General features: G+C 23.5%; 1 protein-coding gene across 1 annotated transcript; it reads right to left on the bottom strand.

The window, feature by feature from the left end:
* Positions 1-9,721: 9,721 nt before the first annotated feature.
* N7469_002324 (uncharacterized protein) lies at positions 9,722-10,075 on the bottom strand (the record flags this gene model as incomplete). The annotated part of the gene is made up of 2 exons (XM_056641244.1): positions 9,722-9,838; positions 9,896-10,075. 2 exons carry the CDS (start codon positions 10,073-10,075, stop codon positions 9,722-9,724), a joined length of 297 nt encoding a protein of 98 aa, XP_056503738.1.
* Between the last annotated feature and the right edge of the window lie 12,284 nt (positions 10,076-22,359).

Here is a 22,359-nt window from a genome sequence, read left to right as displayed (position 1 = left end):
ATAATCAACTCAAAAACTATATAAATATTATCTGGTATCTATATCTGAGAAAGAATATATTATACAATTTTGATCTAAATTGAATCAATATTTTATTACTAGAATTGAAAACAATATATATTTGGTTTTTATTATAAGAGAACAATAAATTGATACTGCTGAGAAACACTAGTATTTTATAAACAAAAAGAGATAGTATCTAAAATACAAATATAATAAAAAAAATAATAATAATTATTCTAATTGTTTTCAGAACTATAATCAACTAAAATATTTCTCAAACCAATTAAATCAAAAGAATAACAATTTATTCTATTTTTTGAAATAACAAAAAATCAATTATAAAGTAAATTCAAATTTCTCTCAAGATAGCTATCTGTTTTCAGATTCTAGAAAGAGATTCTTCAATATTGAACACTATCCGTGACTAATCGACCTACAGGATAGCCCACCCGCAGGCGAAGCCTGCGGGTGGGCCTCAGCCTAACAACAATATCAGTCTAACAACAAAATATTTATTTTAATAACAGTAACTATCTAACAAGGGAGAGGATCCATCCAAAAAAGGTCACCACATTGTAGAGATACCTTTTCCGCTTCTTCTTATACCTGAATTTCCTTCTTAGTATATTGTTTTGATAGGCAACCGTTATATTTAATCTATTCTCTCTTCTCACAATATTTCTCCTTCTCGGTATCTTTCACGCATTTTGTCTCAATTGAACAATTGGCATCTCGAGCTGACAGTATCCCTGTATCACTGAGAGATTTAATTTGACGGTGTATACAAGTTCGTTTCAACAGAATTTGTGCTGTGTATATATTTGATATAATATTCTGTACAATAGCAAACTGTTCCTCCGCAATTTGGAGTTTTTTATAAATATCAAGATTATATTGAAAGACTTTATTGAGATTCTGTTGATTTTTGATTGGCAGCTCTGCTAAATCAATACTTTTTTTTGATTTTTTTTGAAACTGTTCAATACTTTTGAATAGAGTATTTGGAATATTTGAGAATATAGAATTCTCTATAAGAGATACTGTTTTTCTATAATAGATATAATTAGATATTGAAATATCTGTAATTGAAGTGAAAGAATCTTTGAAAATTTGAAATTGTTTTAATATTTTCAATTTATTTATAGAAAAGATATTATAATTCTCAAAGACTTTTTGAAAAATATATCTAGATAAAATTTTTCGCCGAATCCGATCCAGAATAAACAGAAATTCAGTTTTTGTATATACTAAACTACTCCAAAAAGACAAAATATTGTTTTCAGATCGAAAATACTAGTTATAATTCAGAAAAGATAGATTATCAAATAGCTGGCAAAAATAGATTGTATATAGTATAAATCTGAATAATATAATATTATATTCTTTATATTTAAAAAGAAATTCGAAAATTATATAAGAATTATATTTATCAAATAACAATATTCTTTTTTGTCCTTTATTAATTCTTGATATTATTCTTTTATTGAAATAATCTAGCTATTTCAATATCAATTTATTTGTTATCCAGTTATTGAATAAAATATCCAATACTATATATTCGGGAATACCAGATTCCCATAGTCAGTCCTCCAGAGAATATATATCTTTGAATATAATAAAAAAAGCTATCAATCAGTTGTCAGTTGAACAATATTCAATAACAGTAATATTCTCAGAAATATTGAAATTGGAAAAACAAAATCTTCTATCAACAGTACTGATAATTCTTTGATTATCTTCTTTACTAGATTGAAAGCCAATTTCATCAAAATTGTATAGCAGATAATTAGATAAATCTTTTGTTATATAGATCAGTTTATTATATTATATATTTAAAAAGCAATTTGTTCTGCTCCATTCGATTGGCTTCTGTAGACTTTTGGATAATAGATTGTAATTTCAATTCTGGAGATAAATAGAATATAAAACAGTAAATCCATTGTGAATCAAACTAATTGTCAAATATCGATTAGTATTTGATTTATAAATAATTCAATATTAATATTATATTAATATCGCATTGATATTATACCAATCTTTCGCTCTGATCCAGCGTATACCAACACATTATTGGCCCAGTCTAGTAGAACAACCAGTATCATTGGTATACTATTCCTTTGCATTCTATCAATCCAATATATCAAAATCTTTTTCTGATATAGATTTAACACTATATTAGACACTTTTCGATCTTTTTATGGCCCTATACCCTAGCATATACATCCCCAGAGAACCCTATAAGATACCTTGAATTGATAGAATAGCGCTGATAAATTTCAACAGTATAAGCGGCTTCACAGACCCGAATAACATTATTTTCATCAAATTGAGAACTTCTAGACATAGTGGTAGTTGTATAAACGCATTGAATAAAAAAATGAATATTTTGTTGTTAGACTGAGGCCCACCCATGGGCGCATGCCTGTGGATGGGCTTTCCTCCGTAAGGTGGATTAGTCACGGCTATAACTATAGACAAAAAAAATTATATATATTCAGAATATTCTACAGCTCAGCAAATCTCAAAAATCCAACAAATAAAGAATAATTCAATTACAAATTGATAAAAAAAAGATAAAGAATCGGAATAGATTCTGCAGATTCAGATTTATATTTTTAAATAGAAATAGTTGTATAAATTTATATTTCAATCTATATTGAAAATAATATTAAAATATATATAGATCTAGATATATATATAGAGATCGATTTGATTAGTATTGAATTTGCAAGAAAATATCAGTTTTAGAAAACAGAATTTATAATATCTATTCTCAAAGCTATTGGAAACAAATAAATATCTATCTATAGTATTTGAACTATTTCTATTGTTCTTATAGATCTAAAAGATATCAAAAAAATTATAAAACAATTCTGTCTTATAACCGATAAAAATCCAAGACTTAACAGATTTTCAGTACTTTTATCTAATACAATTTTAATAGACTATTATATTATATTAGTTTTATAGCAGAATTGTTGATAATTCAAAAACAAATTATCCAAGATAAAAATATTTACAATATATCAATTTGGTAAAATCTGTAGAAAAAGAATCTATATATATACAATTTTTTTAGTTTTCTAAAGATAATTCAATACTTTCTGGCAAAAATAAATATAATTTGATAATAAATCAAGATCAAATTTCTCTAGAATTTATAGAATACAAAAATATATTCCAAATACAGAATTTACAGATTATACTATCTAGAAAAGAGATAGATCACAATATTAAGCTTTAAAAGAATATTATATTTTTTTTACAAATCTATATATTCTTTTTCGCAAATAGAATTGAAGATTCTACAAAAATATCTCAACAAGAATCTAAAAAAAAATAGTCAAATCAGATTTTTTATAAATTCTATTAGAATTTTTATTTTGTTTATTTCAAAGAAAAATAGAGATTTTTGATTGTATATCAATTATTGAGAATTAAATATAGTTTCTATTAAAAACAGATATTCTGTATTTTTTATTTTAGAGATTCTTGATTGTCTATCAGATACTAAACTTTTTAGTAAAATAGATATTTAGAATATATATTACTATATTAGAATCAATAAAAATAAACAACAGAAAACTGTATTTTGTATTTATTATAGATATTATAAATATATAATTATATTATTTTATTTTATCAATATTTCAATAATATTTTAGAATTATATCTATATAGTATTTGCAGAATTACTAAATACTATTTATATTATATATCTAGATAATATATTGACCTTTTTAAGAATCTGCAAAGAATATATAATTTATCTTTGAAAAATATTTGAAAAACTATAAAAGATCCAGTTTTTTCCAAGTCTGCTAAATATATATTTTATCAATCTGAGATTGAATTTTTTTAATTTATTATAGATCAACAAAAAATAGCTATAGATTAACAATAAATCAAAATTATCTCAAAATAGAAACTATTTCAAATCTATTATAATATATAGATATTCTTAAATTTCTATAATTTTTATCAATAATTTATTTATTGTTTTATTTTTTACTAAATTTTTGAAAAAAAAATAAAAATAGAAAGAAATCAGAATCTATACAACTAAATAAAAGAGAGACAAAAATATTTTATATTCTATTTAAAATATTTACAAAAATATTGCTGCTATAATTCTTTGATTCTGTGAGATCTATTTGTATAGAGATAGATATCTCTGAATTTGATATAGCAGAAATATTATTTTAATTATATAAAAAAATATAATATCTAGTTATATTCTGATTGAAAAAGTTTATATCTACAGAATACAATTATACTATTTCAGATCAAAAGATATATACTATTATATATTTTTTTAAATACTGATAACAATATTTTGAAAAAAAAAGATATTGTATTGAGATTCTATCTGATTATAACAATTTGAAATTGTTTATATAGTAGTTCAAGATCAACAGAAAATAAATTAGATAGTATCTATATTTGATTCTATTTGATTTTGTTATTTTGTATAAGTCAATAAAACAAATTCTATTGATAGATTGTCTCAAATTAATAGACTATTCAAAAAGAAATATAAAGAGAATATTTTATATTCAGCAAAAATTGATATATTGATCTATAGAGAATTGCAGAGTATAAATATTTACTCTATTAATAATTTGTTCAATAATTCAATCTATAAAAATATTGTATATATAGAATATATTTTCTATACAAATTGAATACAAAATATAGATAATAGAAATAATATTATTGATTATATAAATTATTCTCAAACTGATTCTGATAGAAATTGAATTAAGAACAATATCAATATAGAGAATATTCAAATCTCTTATAAATCAAATATATCTTAGAATATAGAAATTAATAGTATATCTATAGATTCTTATAGAGTAATTGCTATAGAAGATCCAGATTGGAGAAATAATATAATTATCTACAAAAAATTGAATTATATTTAATTTATATCTTCTAAAATTATATTGATTGCAATAACAGTAAAAAATATTTTATATAAAAAAATTTCAGAAAAATTAGAAGATCTTGTTATTTGATTATAGCTCAAAAATATTACGATTTGTAAACAAAAGATTATATTATTGAAAAATAAATATAAAGAAAAATATTGAAATATAAATCCAAAAGAATTACTTTACTATATTAATAAATTATATATTTTTATTGCTGACAATCTATAATTTAGATTGATCTAGATCTAATATAATAATTCTTTAGCAGATTATTTCAGAAGAATTTATATAATCAAACTATTTTAATAGAAATATTATTAAAAAAAATTTCAGAATAAAGTATAAAACTATATTATATTATATACAATCTATTAAAGAATTAAAGCTCTATAATATCAATTTTGCAAATAATTGCAATTATTCTCTGTTTCTCAAAGATTTTTTATAGAATTGATAATAGATTTTATTATAGAACTATCTAAAATAAATTATCAAAAGAAAATAATTAATATTATTTTTATTATTGTTAATAGATTCACAAAATATTCTTAATTTATTTTTATATTTATTACAATTAATATTACTAAATTTATAAAACTATTTTATAATCAAATTGAATTAGAATATAAAAATCTAGATAGAATTGTATCAAATCAAAAATCTATTTTTATTAATAAATTCTGATCAAATCTATATTACTATTTGAAAATTAAATTTTGATATTCAACTGTTTTCTATTCATAAATAGATAGATAGACTAAATAAATAAATCAAATTTTAAAAAATTATTTATATTATTTTATAAATAAATAATATATAAATTGAGTTTGATTTTTTAAAACAATTTAATTTATATACAATAATACTATAAATCAAATAATCCAAAAAATTCTATTCTAAATTTTTATAAATATCAATCCAAATTTTTAACTCTGTAAAAATAATAAGAAAACAAAAATATTTTTAGTAGAATTGTAGTTGTTATAACTACAAATTATATATAAAAAATTCAGAAAATAATACAAAATTCCAAAAATAATATTAGAAATATTACAACAAAAAATATATCTCAAAAGAATTCTAGAAAAACAATTTAATCAAACTATTTATCAAAGATTTTTATTTTAAAGATTAAATAAAAAAATTTTATTTCAATAGATTGATCTATTTTATATTCAAAAACAAATCAGACTATAAATATATTATCTATAATTATTAGACAAATATAAAAAATTATATAATATATTTTCTATCTCTTTTTTAAATAAATAGAATATAAAGTAAAAAATAGACAAACTATTATTATTATCAGATCTAGACAAAAATAAAGAATAGAAGATTGAAAAAATTTAAGATAAAAAATAAACACAAAAAGAATTCTATTTCTATATTAAATAGAAAGAATAGTCTTTCAAATACAATATATAGAAACCAGAGATTTATATAGATAATATCTATAATATTATTTGTATCTATTAGAAACAAAAAAACCAAAAAAAAAAAAACAATTATCTAAACAATTCGGCTCCGAATAGAATATAAAAAGAATATAAAAAAATATATCTAGAAAATAATATATTGGTTCAGCAGATAATCTTGAATATTTATATAATAATAGTACAACAAAATCCTGACAATCTCGATAAAATTATATTTGATTTCTATTCAATTAATATATTTTTTGTTTTCTATAATATAGTAAAAATACTAATAATAATAATACTACTTTTTTCAAATATTTTAGAGATTATTTCTAATTGAATTTCGACTATTCTATAACAATATCTGTAAACAGTTTTTGACAAATAAAATATATATAATAAAATCTATTTTCTTTATTTCAAAATAGTAATTCAAATAAAGAATTCTAAAACTCTTTAAAAATACAACTATTGTGAAGGGCTAAAGCCAGATTTAATTTCAACAAGGCATTGCCTGCAAATTGTTATTGTCAAACTTGAAGAAATATAAATATATGGCTGACGGGATTTGGATACGGTATAGCTTCGGTGCTATATTGTTCTATTCCGATAGTATATATAGAGTAAAGATAAACACAATGACAAAGTTATATAGTATATATGACCCTATATCGGGTTCTGACCTGTTACAACTATTATCTTATAAAATTATTCAATACAATTTTGATAATAAATCAAAAATAATAAAGATTTAAAAACAATCCAAATCTATTTTAATAGGCAATCACAATTATATATATCTCTATAGATAGTTATAAATAATAATTAATATATTAGACAACTTTTTATATATTTATTGTATTTTGAATAATCTTAATTTATATAACAATCAGAATAAGAAAAAACAATATTTGATTTTTTCTTTTTTGAGAGACTACTAATCTATAAAATCAAACAAATATTACAAATCTTGATAAAATTTATAGACTACCAATCTAAAGAAACAGAAATCAAAGATATTTTAATATAGAAATTTATTCAAAATAAAAGCAAAGACCAAAAAATCTATATAATACAATAAAATTAACAATACAGAATAGACTAATACAAAAATCTTTTATTGAAATTGAGAAATTCTCTTCAGAATCTAAAATAGAAAAAAAAATTAGATAATATTATTTGAACAAATTGAAACAAATTGATATTCTTATCTTGAATTGAGAAAATAAAAATAATAGAATCAATATTAATTTAAATACAATTGATAGATATAAAATATAAGTCTTGAGAAGATTCACCAATATCAGAAAACTGAATAGAGATTGTTGATCCAGATTCTTATTCTAGAAATTCAATATCAGAATAGCTATATTGATAGATTGAAATCTTTAACAAAAGAAAAGTATTTCTCCGAATCTATTTAGAGCTATATCAGATTATAATAAAAGAAATAGAGATAGAATAAGATAGATAATAGTAGAAAAAAAAAAACAAAAACATAAAAAAAAGAATATAAAAAAAGAGACTAAAATATAAACAAAAGATATTACTATTCTATAAAAATATATATATATATTTATTCAAACAGAAAAACACAACTATTTATCTCTATCTGGAATTCTCTATTATATAATTATATATACTCTAATATAATCCACAGGCGAGTCGGCCACCCAACTACAACCACTATTTTTGATTTATATATATAACCAACAAAACACAATTAAATTAATAGCTACTGCTTTGGACATCTATTTATCTTATGTTCTATCACTCTATATCCACTGCATCTTGGCGGCACCCAAATTCGGTATATACTGATCTGATTTGCGATCTCTGTGGAGACTGAAGCTTCAGCTTCAACAGAATATTGGCTGGTCTGTATCAACATATATGTCTCTATAGCATTTAGAACTGTATTATAGAATAGTTGATATTTCGATCTTGATCGCTTTTGCTTTTTTCTTGCATTTACAGCATATTGTTACGGGATCCCTGACAATGGATCTGAAGGATAATACGGTGAAGCCATAGAGCTTACCTCTTTCGGTGAAGTTACTGATCTTCACGCTTCGAACCCGATTCGGCACCACTTCTTTCTCGAAAAAGGTATGTGAGGAAAAGGTTGAATGACTTTGCTTGTATTATCCTGATTGCTTGAAGATTCTTCAAGAATCAGTCTCTCTATATATTCTACTAAGTGATTGAATTGATCTCCTGTTCTTCTTCTTCCATTATTCTCTCACCTAGTCAACAAGTACTAGCTTGTATCTTAGTACCGTTATACATATAGAATCCGATTTTCCTTGGCTAAAAACAATGTATTATATATTGCTATATAACAGTTTTTAATCAGTTGATCAATTGCTGTTTTTGTGGATATAGAAAGATTTTGCAATCGATACTTAAATAGTATCTTGACCAAGAAAATCTGCCGATATAGTTGTTTTGCGTTGTATAGTGCTATAGATATAAAGTCGGCTGAAGAATTGTTTCTGTGGGTAAAAAAAGATATTGATATTTTGATATAGATATTGATCTTTGCAAGTACAGAAATAGAATCAAAAAATATTAATTCTATAATTTTAAAACTATTTTGTATTAAGATATTTTTAAATATTCTAATATAGATATCTGGATATACTATAAAAAAGTCAAGTTTGTTAATATAATTGATATCTTTTTGTATAAGATCTTTTACAAATCTATTATATATATATTTCAGAGAAATAAAATAATCAATATCAAATAATTGAAGTAAATATAATAAATATATAGATATATAAATCAATATAATATTATATTCTTTGCAAATCTGATTAAATTGAATTGTTAAATAACTATTATAATTATCAAAAATAAATAGTCTATATTTGCTTTTTGATCAACTATAAATATATAGAATAAAATAATTTTTTAGTCAATTAAGATTAATATTATCAATAGTCTATTTATTTTTGCTTTTATCAATTTTCCAACTATCTAAAAGATTATTAAACTATAATTCAATAAAGACTTTATCTTTAAAGATAATATATAGCAGAAATATCTATTTTTGAGCATAGATTGATTCAATTATAATTATTTATTTACAATTTTCTGATTGTAGTATTAATTTTTTTCCACAATATTCTATACAAATAATAATTTTTGCAGTTGCAATAAATCTATTATGAAGTCTATCTTATCAAAGTTGAAAATATCTTTATCAGCAATATTGTATTAAACTATTATATATTATATACTATCAAATTATTTCTGAATTATAGTCAGATTTTTATATTATATTCTCTGATAGTTATATCGACAGCTAAATCAATTTGCAATTATATTTTTATAATATTTAATAAAAATTGAAATCTAGTTAACACCAATAGTTGGAAAAGAAATTGTTCCATAATTTGCAAATAACAAATTGACTATATTTTTAGCTATATTTGACCGGAGAGGATTTCTATATAGATCCATAGACAATATCTATTCAATAAACAATTCTTCTTTATATTAAATCAATTTATGACTATTTGTATATACTTTATATCGAAATTGATAACCACATAGTTGATTCTGGAGAGTAGCGCATAGCACATCAAAACAGTGTACAGCTTTACAAATAGAGGAGATTTCCTTATTTTTTATAGCTTTGACAACTAATAGAATTCTATCTTTTTGTTCGACGGATTTTTGAGTCTTTTGAGATCGAATTGGTGGCATGGCAAGTGGTTAAAGATAGTAGAAGATTATATAGAGGATACAACTGTGTTAGGTGGCCGATTCGCCCGTGGATTACATTATCTATTTTAATACCTATATAATCAAGATAATCTCTTTATAAAAAAAAACAAATTGAAATTGATTATAAACTGATTCTATTATAATCCACAAAAATTATCTGTCAACTTCAATATATTATCAATATATCTGATCTTGCTGAAATCCAATCTATCTGCTATTGATCTAAAAAATTTTTGAATAACTGTTCGCTATAAATTGTTTTCAGAATTCTTATATTGTAAATGGTATAAAAAGTCAACAGAGAGAGAATTAGAATACTAAATAAGAATCTGTTTTCTCTGCAAAATCTCGGCAAAATAATATTGATTCTTTTCGACTTTATTAACAATATCAACTATAAATTCAAACTGAATATAATACTATTGAATTATATAGTAAAACAAAAAAGCCAATATATCTGAATATTATATTATATATATTATATAATACTATAGTATAGTATATCGGCTATAGTATTCACTACAACTACCGATGATGATATCATTACTTGCCACTATGTGGCAATTCAGGTCAAATGACCATTCTATTCACTATCATCAAATTAACATAAATAGGGCCATCACCCCTCGGCCTAGATGATCAGAACATAAATAGGGCCATCACCCCTCGGCCTAGATGATCAGAACCATCTTCTCTATTTTATTTCAATCTTAACAATTTGAAAATTTCCTATTTGGGACTACTCCCCTCTGCTATTAAGACTATTAGTCATCCCTACTACTAGTCTTCACAGGTTATGAGCCCGGATTGCTACTGCTAATCTACTATTTCCTATTTAGGCAATCGTGAAGTTATATCTACAATATATATCACGATATATATAGTGTGATATAGTTTTCCAGTTGAGGAACAATTACAGTTTCTCCGATATATCTCCGCTATTTATCCGATATTCTACCGGAAGGTTGAACTTTATTTTAAAGTTTAATCTTATCTAAAAGTTAATCTTATCTAAGGTTAAACTTATCTGAAAGTTAATCTTATCTAAGATCAAAACTTGATACTGTCAATAACTATTATTATATATATATATATAATAATATATCAGCCTAATATTATATATATCTATATATATAATATTATATCACCTTTTATATATATATATATATCTATCGATATATATATTAATATGGCAACCCTACCTAAAATAGAGGTTACCAAATTGAGTGGCACTGACAACTATACCACTTGGGCTATTAGGGCATATGCTCTATTAGTTAAAGATGATCTAGGTTTTGATAATGTGCCAGCAAATGGTGAACTACCAGCTGATTTCAATTTGAATACTATACCGATAGCTAAAAACAAAAAGGCATTAGCTATCATCAAACTGCTATGTGAGGATAGTCCTTTATTGTATATAAAGGATGAAACAAATGCAATTAGGGCTTGGCAAACCCTAAGAGATATCTATAATCCAAAGGGTTTTACAACGAATACCTCACATTGAAACAATTCTTTAATATTTCATTGGCCGATTACGACAGTATGGAGGCCTATCTGAATGAAATCAAGTTGCTAATCAATGATTTAATATCCAAAAATATTATACTACCTAATCAGGTTATAATAGCATGGGTATTGAACAGTTTGGATAACAATTATACTGCTTTCATTCAACATATTACACAATCATTACGTGATAATCCTGCTGCCTATACTTTTGATTCATTAGTTAAATGCTTGATTGATGAATCACGTGGCAAAGAAGTTGATACTATTAACAGTATTAACAAAAAGAATAACAACAAAAACCCTAGACCTAAAACCCTTAACCCTAAATCTTTTAGGGCTAATGGTAAATTCAGGCCAAATAGCAGAATATGGAAGAAGCAGCCCTATAAAGGTAAATTTTGCCAGAATTGCCATATGACTAATCATATGACAGATCAATGCTTTTATCTATATCCTGACAAACGTCCTTCCTGGTGGAATGACAGAACAAACAATACAAACAAAACAAAATATCCAAAATCCGAGTACAGTCTCGAAAATCAGAAAAGGAACCAGGCTATCATTAATACTATATTAAATGATAGCAGTCCTACTAATAATACTGGCCAAATAGGCCAATCAGGCCAATCAGGCCAATCAGATCAAACTGAGCCAGTTATTCAAAATGAAAACGAATTTGATATGGATATTGACAATATGTTGCTTGATATTGATGCTGAAGTAAGCACAATCTCAAATACTAATAACAAACAAATTGATATTAATAATAACAAAATATCAGATAATTTAATCTACCAAAATGGTGATTCTATTTATAAAATTGGTCCAATCTGTCAATTTGTTATTGATACGGCTGCTACTGTATCTGTTATTAGTGATATTAACTATTTTTATGCTAAAAAACCAACAAAACAAACTGTTCGTTGGGGCAAAATGCTAAATAAACAAATCAATATAAAAGGATCAATTGCTATATTAACAAACCAAAACTTTATATATATAATACATAATGTATTATACATGCCTGAATTAGGTATGAATATATTAAGCACTACTAAATTGAATAGTATTGCTATTTTTAAAGCCAACAGTGTATCTCTATTCAGAGACACTCGTTGCACAATAAGGGGTTATAAAACAAATTTATATTATACCAATACTAAAATATTGTATCCTATATCTAATAACCCTAACAATGCTATTAATACTATACCAAACAAATTATTGTTATTAGATAATAATAATAATAATAATAATAATAATAATAATAATAATAATAATAATAATAATAATAATAATAATAATAATAATATCGGCAATAATACTGATATTAAGAATTGGCATAATAAATTAGGCCATCTAGGTCCTAAGCCATTATCCTATATTATAAAATATATATATAATAAAGATATACCATATAATATACTATATAATATATTATATGATTGTGATACTTGTTTAAAAGCCAAAGCCAAACGGTATATCAACAAACAATCAAATAACAATTTGATATATAAAATAGGTGAAAGAATACACTCTGATATTGGTGGCCCAATAAATCCACTCACCTATAATCATTACAAATACTATATAACATTTGTTGATAAAACATCAAGATATTTATTTGTCAGTTTACTAAAAAGCAAAAATGATGCTTTATTAGCATTCAAAAAGATTGCCATATTAATAAAAAATCAAACTGGTGTTAATATCAAAGAATTATTTACTGACAATGGCACTGAATATATCAATAAAATGTTAAATGAATTTACTACCAAAAGGGGTATTATTCATTCAACAAGCCCTGCTTATACCAAAGAGCCAAATGGCCTAATTGAACGAATAAATCTTACTTTAATGAATAAAGTCAGGGCAATGCTGATAAATAGCAAATTACCTAGCTATTTATGGGGTGAGGCCTTACTGGCTGCTACATATATATATAATATAACACCCCATTCAGCATTAAAATTCAAAACACCGTTTGAATTATACTATAATATAAAACCCAGTATCAATATATATAATAATATCAAAACCTGGGGTTCACTTGCTTATTATACTATTAATCAACAGATTAATAAATTGAATAATAAACAAGAATCAGCTATATTAGTGGGTTATACTCACTTTGGCCACTATAAATTATATATACCAAATAAAAGAATAACAATAATAGTAAGAGATACTACTATTATTAATAACAAATTTTATGCTGATTCAATATCAAATAACAATAACAATAATAATAATAATAATAAATCAATAAATTTAGATCTAGATATTAAATCTAGAAAATCTAAATTAATAAATCAACAACCCTACATTAAAACTAGGGCACAGGTTGATGCTAAAATTGCAAGTGATCCAAATCATCAAATTGAAATTCATATACCAAAAGATACCAATAATATCAACACTATTTATACTACTACTGATAATAGTAGTGATAATAATAATAATAACAATAATAATGATAATAGTATAAAACAATATATATATACTATATCTGATACTATTATTATTGATGACATTTGCCGGCCAATGGCTAAAAGCCCATTACCATTCATTCTAACAATAGCCAACCTTCAAGAGCCTAGCAATCTAAAAGATGCTATGAAGAGCCCTGATTGGCCATATTGGGAGAAGGCTTGTTTAGAAGAAAATACAGCCTTAGTCAATCAACATACCTGGGATATTGTTGACATACCACCCAATATTAAACCGATATCAGGCCGTTGGATATTCAAGATGAAACCCATTATAAAAAGAATGAATAATAATAATAACAACAAAAGCTATATTACAAATAAAAATAACACTATTCGCTATAAAGCGAGATGGGTTATTCAGGGTTTCAATCAGAAATTAGGTATCGATTTCTTAGAGACCTTTTCATCAACATGCCGAACAGAAACCTGGCATATGCTATTATTAATAGCCGTTAACAAAGGACTATATATATGGCAATATGATGTTAAAAATGCGTTTTGCCATGCTAATATTGACACTGAAATTTATACAATACTACCAATTGGCCTATACAATAACAAACAATATAACAATAAATGTGCTAAACTAAATAAAGCACTATATGGCCTAAAACAATCCCCTCGTTTATGGAATAAATATCTCAAAAATATATTAAATGCTTTACAATTTAAAGTATTTATATATGATGAAGGGATTTATATTAATTCACAAGATGGCTGCATTATAATATGCCATGTGGATGATATTTTAATATTACACAAAGATTTGGTTTATATCAAAGAATTGGCCAATCAAATATCTAATACTATTCAATTAGATGAAATTGGCCAAATTACTACCTTTCTAGGTAATGATATTAATATAAACTATAAAACCAAACAACTAACAATATCACAAATCAATTATACCAATAAAATACTAAATAAATTTATTGATAATATTAGTGATATTGATAATAACAATAATAACAATAATAACAATAATAATATTGTTATTAATAACAAATTATATAAACCAACCAATCTACCTGGCAAGCCTGGTGTTAAATACTATAAAAATATAACACAGGCCAGTAATATTGATATTAAAAACTACCAAAAACAAATTGGTTCGTTACTATATTTGGCATTAAAAACTAGACCTGATATAACATTTGCTGTTATAAATTGTGCCCGTTTTATGTCAAATCCTGATTCACATCATTTTGATGCTTTAGCCAATATTTGGTGTTATCTCTTACACCATAGCAATTATGGCATTATCTATAATTGTAGTGGTGATAATTTATATATCAAGGGCTATTGTGATGCTGATTGGGGCAATGATCTTAATAATAGAAGATCTACTACTGGCTATCTATTCAGTTTATCAAATGATCTAGGAATAACAAATCCTATATCATGGAATAGCCAATTACAAACAACAGTTGCCCTCTCAACATGTGAATCAGAATATATGGCATTGAAAGAAGCTACCAAAGAAGCTATCTATTTGAACAATATGCTAAATTATTTTAATAATATACTAAAATTAGACTATACTACTAATAGTATACCTATTATATTAGTGGATAATGAAAGTGCCAAAAAACTGGCTGAAAATCCTGAATTCCACAAACGATCTAAGCATATTGATATTATATATCATTATACCAGAGATGCCATACAAAACAATATGATTAAAATTGTACCAATACCAACAAAAGATAATATTGCCGATATTATAACAAAAAACACTACTAAAAATGTGTTTAATTTGTTATGCCCTAAAATAATATGGCAAATATAATATTCACTATAATCTTTATATTATATTATATTTTACTATATCTATAGTATTATATTATACTATAATAAACAAATAATATAAAATAAAGATTAAGGGGGGCTCTGAATATTATATTATATATATTATATAATACTATAGTATAGTATATCGGCTATAGTATTCACTACAACTACCGATGATGATATCATTACTTGCCACTATGTGGCAATTCAGGTCAAATGACCATTCTATTCACTATCATCAAATTAACATAAATAGGGCCATCACCCCTCGGCCTAGATGATCAGAACATAAATAGGGCCATCACCCCTCGGCCTAGATGATCAGAACCATCTTCTCTATTTTATTTCAATCTTAACAATTTGAAAATTTCCTATTTGGGACTACTCCCCTCTGCTATTAAGACTATTAGTCATCCCTACTACTAGTCTTCACAATATATATAAATAATATATTGTCTATTGAATACAAGATACAGTCCAATCAATCTGAATACTATTATGGCCAAGAGTTCAATTACCAGATAATTTAATATAATCTACTATCTAAATTTGAGCAGCCCAATCTAAAATATCAACAAATATCTTAGTATTCTCTATTATTATAGCAGATATCTAGAATTTATTAGTCTACAAAACAACTACAAACCAAAATCGAAGATATATCAATCTGCAAATATTTTTACTTTTATTTTTATTTCGACAGATACAACAGTATTTAGAATTAACTATATCAAAATAACAATTGATACAAAATATATAGTTGTCAGAACAATTTGTCTTATATTGAATAATTTCTCTATTAAAATATCGAAAACAAAATAAATATTTGTCTTGCGATACAACCAGATTTTGGTTATCTGCGCTATTAAAGCTATTCGCATTCAAAATGCCTCTATCACTACTACTTTAACTACCACTATCACTGGTACTATTATTATTATTACTACTGTTATTATTTTCACTCTCTGTTGAAACAACAGCCGCTCATTGTTTATCTCAAGCAATTTTCTATTGTTTTGTCTATTTTTTCTTTTTTTGATATTTCTTTTCAGCGGCAGAGAATTATTCTAAATTCGCTTTCTATATATATCTGCTATAAATACAAGACAAATCAGCAGCTATTGCAAGAGTTGTTGAAGTACAATTGGATACTGCGATTGCTGGAGCAGAATTTATTACTAGTACAGCTGTCTGCCGGCAAAATATTGTCAGAGATATAGATATAGAAGATATAATAATCTCAACACAAATCGAATACATTTTGTTAAGAGAATCGAGGCTAAGTATTTTCCAAACAATCTTTTCCGGAAGCACGGGTTTTTTGCTGATTTTTTATATCTATTGTCTCTTTGAAGAAAAAATCTTTGAGTTTTTGCTACAAAGCCAATACGGATCCATTTTGTTCATATATGATGAGAAGAGCGAATCTGGAACAAAGAATTTATTCATATCTCTATATTATTTTTTGAAGAGCCTATAGATATATCTGGGATCAGGCTCTCGAAGAAAAGGGGAATAATTGTCATAGAATCTCTGACAATGGATCTGAAGAATGATACAGTGAAGCTATAGAGCTTATCTCTTTCGATGAAGTTACTGATCTTCATGCTTCGAACCCGATTCGACACTGCTTTTTCCTCGAAGGCATGTGAGGAAAAGGTTGAATAACTTCGCTTGTATTATTCTGATTGCTTGAAGATTCTTCAAGAATCAGTCTCTCCGTATATTTTACTAAGTAATTGAATTGATCTTCTGTTCTTCTTCTTCCATTATTCTAGTTGTCACAGGAACCTATGTCAAATATACTTGTGCACTACCTATACCTTATATATATGTAGTTTGAGAATATCGAAGCGAGAGCTTCGATATTGTGATCTTTTTTGGCCGAGTGGTAATCTATAAACCCAAACAATAGAATCTACCCGTTATAAATATAGAAAATATTTTTATAATTATTCAATTAATTAAACAAAATTTTTGATATTATAATATTTTATCAGATATTTTGAACAAATTATACAATAATATATAAATATATATTAAATTGCAAATAAAATAGATAGTAGATTGCAAAATTTATAATTGATAAATTTTGTATATATTAATTAATTTTGATTATAATTTTATAATATCAATTTTAATAAAAAGTGGAATATATTTTTCTATTATCAAAAATATAATTATAGAATTCTAAATTATATATAGTAATTGAATATTTATATAATTAAACAATTAATTGATTTTTCTGTAGTATATTTAATATTATTTATAAATCTTTTCAATATATATTAATATTTTAGAAATAGATAAATATATTGTCTAAATATAATTAAAATAATTTATTTATAGTCATCTAAAAAATTGTAATAATATTATATAATTTAAATAATACTGTAAATTATTTATATTTATTTCAAATAATATTGAATACAATTTTAGAAATTAAATTCTAATTTATATAGATTTATCAACATTTTGATATAAAATCAATTTTCGATAATATTTTATGCGAAGACTAGTAGTAGGGTTGACCAGTAGTCTTAGTAGCAGAGGGGAGTTGTCCCAAATAGGAAATTTTCAAATTGTTAAGATTGAAATAAAATAGAGAAGATGGTTCTAATCATCTAGGCCGGAGGATGATGGCCCTATTTGTGTTGATTTGATGGTGGTGAATAGAATGGTCATTTGATCTGAATTGCCATATAGTGGCAATTAATGATATCATCATCGGCAGTTGTTGTCAATACTATAGCCGATATTATAGTATTATATAATATATATAATATTCAGATTTTAAACATATATATAATTCAACAATTTTATAATTTTATTTTGAACATTTTTAATCAAATTAAGGATTCTGATATTTAAAAAGAATTTCAGTACAAACTGATAATCTAAAAAATCTAGATTTATATTTTTAAATATCTATTTTATAATTCTAAAATTATAAATATATATATTGTAATTTCAATTTACAGAATTTGTATATTTAGTATAGAAATCTAAAAGATTGTTTTAGAATTTCTAGATATATTATATAATATCTATTTTCAATATCTTTGAGAAAATAAATATATATAAAATTCTATTATTCAATAGTATACAAATATTTACAATACTCTTTAACAGCTCAATTATAATATAGTAGAATAATAACAAATTTTCTATAATCAATAACAAAATCTGAATTCAATATCTGGAATATATAGATTCAGAAAATTTGGAAATTCAGAAACAATAGAAATTTTTTTAGATAATTAGTAAATATTTTAATATTTTTAGATTTCTCTAATTTTCTAATTTATTTCTGATTATATTCAATTGATTAAATTATATATTTTGTATTCAATATTTATAATATTTATATCTATATTTTCTATAGCATAAATATATAATATTTGTATAAAATTGTTTTGATCAAAAAATTTCTGACTGCAGATATAGTATTTAAATTTATAAAATTGTTATTATCTATAATTGATTTATAATGAATATAATCAATAATTATTATATTATATTTATAAATAATAAATTATTCAAACAATTTTATTCAATATAATTAATTATTTATATATTTTTTATTTTTGCTATAGATTTGTTTTTATATTTATAAAAAAGAATATTCTTCATAATTATAATATTTTTATAATCAATAGCAATATTTTATTTATTGATAGTATATTCTATAAATAATTGATAATTTTTCTATAATATTTGAATAAATTTTTCCGGTTTTTAATCTTTTTTAATATTATCAACTTTTTGTACAAATCAATATTTGAAAATTTTCTATACAATAATCAGATTGTATTATTTTTTTAACTATCAAAAATTATCCAGTAAATTTGAATTATATTGAAAAAAAAAATCTATTTAGTATCACAATTGAGAAAACAATTAATAATATTTGATACAAATAATTTTTTGTTTGAAAATACAATATTGAATTAGAATATATTTGAATTCAATCAACTATATTCTTTGTATTTATTTTTAAATCAATATTATCTAAATATTTTCTGATACCAATAATAGAGAATTCTATTTTTCTTTATTTTTAATCAGAAAGAAATATTTACAATATTCTATTTCAAATATTTGATCAATTATATCTATTGTTATCATTGTCAATTATTATATTGCTAATATAAATTAATACAATTATATAATTTTGTTCAAACTTCAGAATATCAGATAGATCCAGTTTCACAATTGTATTCGTTGTATTTCAATAACTGATACAATATAGATATTGATAAAAGAAATAATAGCAATATCTGTTTATAGATTCTTTTGATCAGAATCTCAATACTCTGGTAAGAGATAGAAATCTTTTTTTATAACTGCAGCAATTGGACTCTTCTCGGACCAACTGTAGAACATTGATCTCAATAAGATTTACTACTATATAAGATTTAAAAGATGAAATCGTATATTTGGATATTGTACTAGATTAGTAGCACTATATACAAATAGATAAATATATATCTGTTCGGTCATATACGGATACCCTGGCACTAAGAACACGTGTATGACGGCTGTAATCTACCAGAATAGCTTTTCTGGTATCTCACAAAATTCTGTTTAGTAAATCTCATAAACAGTATATCTTTTGAAAATTGATATATATGGATATATATATAGATATATCTGTACAAATACTAAATCCTGTGATATTGGAGAATTTTGGAAAATGATTTATTGGGTGATAAGATATATAGATAAAAAATATAGATAGATAGTATAATATTTATCAGAATATCTATAATTACAAGATATATATAGATAGCTGTCAAATTATGAAAATAGTAAAATAGTACTAATATTCTATTCTAGCTGGAAAAGAATAATATTTTTTTATATATAAGTATATATAGATTGAGAAATAAATCAATTATTCTATATCTTAGTAATATAAATAGAATAATTTAATCTTATTTTTAATTTTTACTAATAATTCTTGACTGATAATTACAATAATATCTATTTCAATTTCGAAATTATTACTATAGATATAGATAACTTTGATATTTAGAGTCTTGTTAATATTCAAATTTTTTACTATATTATTTAAAACTTTAGTTTGCAATAGATATAGAATCTTAAAAATTATAGTAAATTCTGAATATTAATAAAACTATAGAATTTTTTATTAGATATATAGATATCAGTAATGGATTCGATTTAATAAATTTTCAGAATAGATTTTTTAGAAGCTAGCTATGAATCCGAAAATATATATATTTAGCAGATCTATATATAATAATATCAATGAATTCATTATATAATATTTTCAGAACAATTTAGAAAATCCTTTGAAAAATATTTGTAATTGATAAAAGATCTGATAATGTAACCAGTAAACAAGTAATATATATATAAGCGAGTGACGCACCCACCTATTTTCTCGCATTTATATATATTCTTCTATTTTCTACCAGCTACTATGCCACCAAAATATATACAAATAGACCAAAAAACTATTGAACAAGAGAATTGTATTTTGTTAGCTATATAAGCTATTAAAAATAAAGAATTCAGATCTATATATAAAACTATATATTGTTTTGATATCTCTGACTATACTTTACTGTTGACTATATAGTACTGCAAACTGTATTGAATTTTGTATCAATAATTATAAATTGATTCAAACTGAAGAGAAAATATTTAAAAAATATATATTATTAATAGATCTATATAGAACAATTCCAAAATTTATAATTGTACAAACAATAACTAATTTTTTGTTTGCAAAATATAGAATAATATCAATCAAAATTGTTAATGAAAAATAGGTCTATAATTTATTTCAATATATTTCAGAATTTCAGTTATATTTTTTATATTGATATAATGATCAACAAATAAAACAAAAAAATTGCAAAGATTATTCAAATATAGTTTAATATTCTATAATCTATAATAATGCAGTACAATATTTTATCAGAGAATATTTATAATTTTGACAAAATAAATTTAATATTAAATCTTACTGCAATTGCAAAAATTATTATTTGTATAGAATACTATAAATAATAATTAATTTTATAGTTAGAAAATAGCAGATATATAACTATAACTGAATCAATTAATATATCTGAATAGATATTTATATCAATAATTACCTTTAAAAATAAATTATATAATCAAATTTGAATTGAGAATTTTTTCAGAAAATTATTGTGCAATTAATCAAAATAAATAGATAATAAATAAATTTAGTTTTTGATAATTTCAAAATTTATATTATCTATCGATTTTTGATAAATATATATAACAGTACTAAGATACAAACTAGTATTTGTTGACTAAGTGAGAATAATAGAAGATCAGAAGATCAATTCAATCACTTAGTAGAATATATAACATAATTCACAAGCGAGCAGATCACACAAACAAGCGGATTATCCCACATGAAATTATATCTTTCTTTTACTCTATCTAATTCAACAGTCTACT

Source organism: Penicillium citrinum (assembly GCF_028827155.1).
Source record: "Penicillium citrinum strain IBT 23319 chromosome Unknown utg000002l:1.0-3833315.0:1.0-3834789.0, whole genome shotgun sequence".
In the NCBI taxonomy this organism is placed as follows: domain Eukaryota; kingdom Fungi; phylum Ascomycota; class Eurotiomycetes; order Eurotiales; family Aspergillaceae; genus Penicillium; species Penicillium citrinum.
Note: the sequence above shows the minus strand (reverse complement) of the source record. Positions and strands in the feature narration are given on the sequence as shown.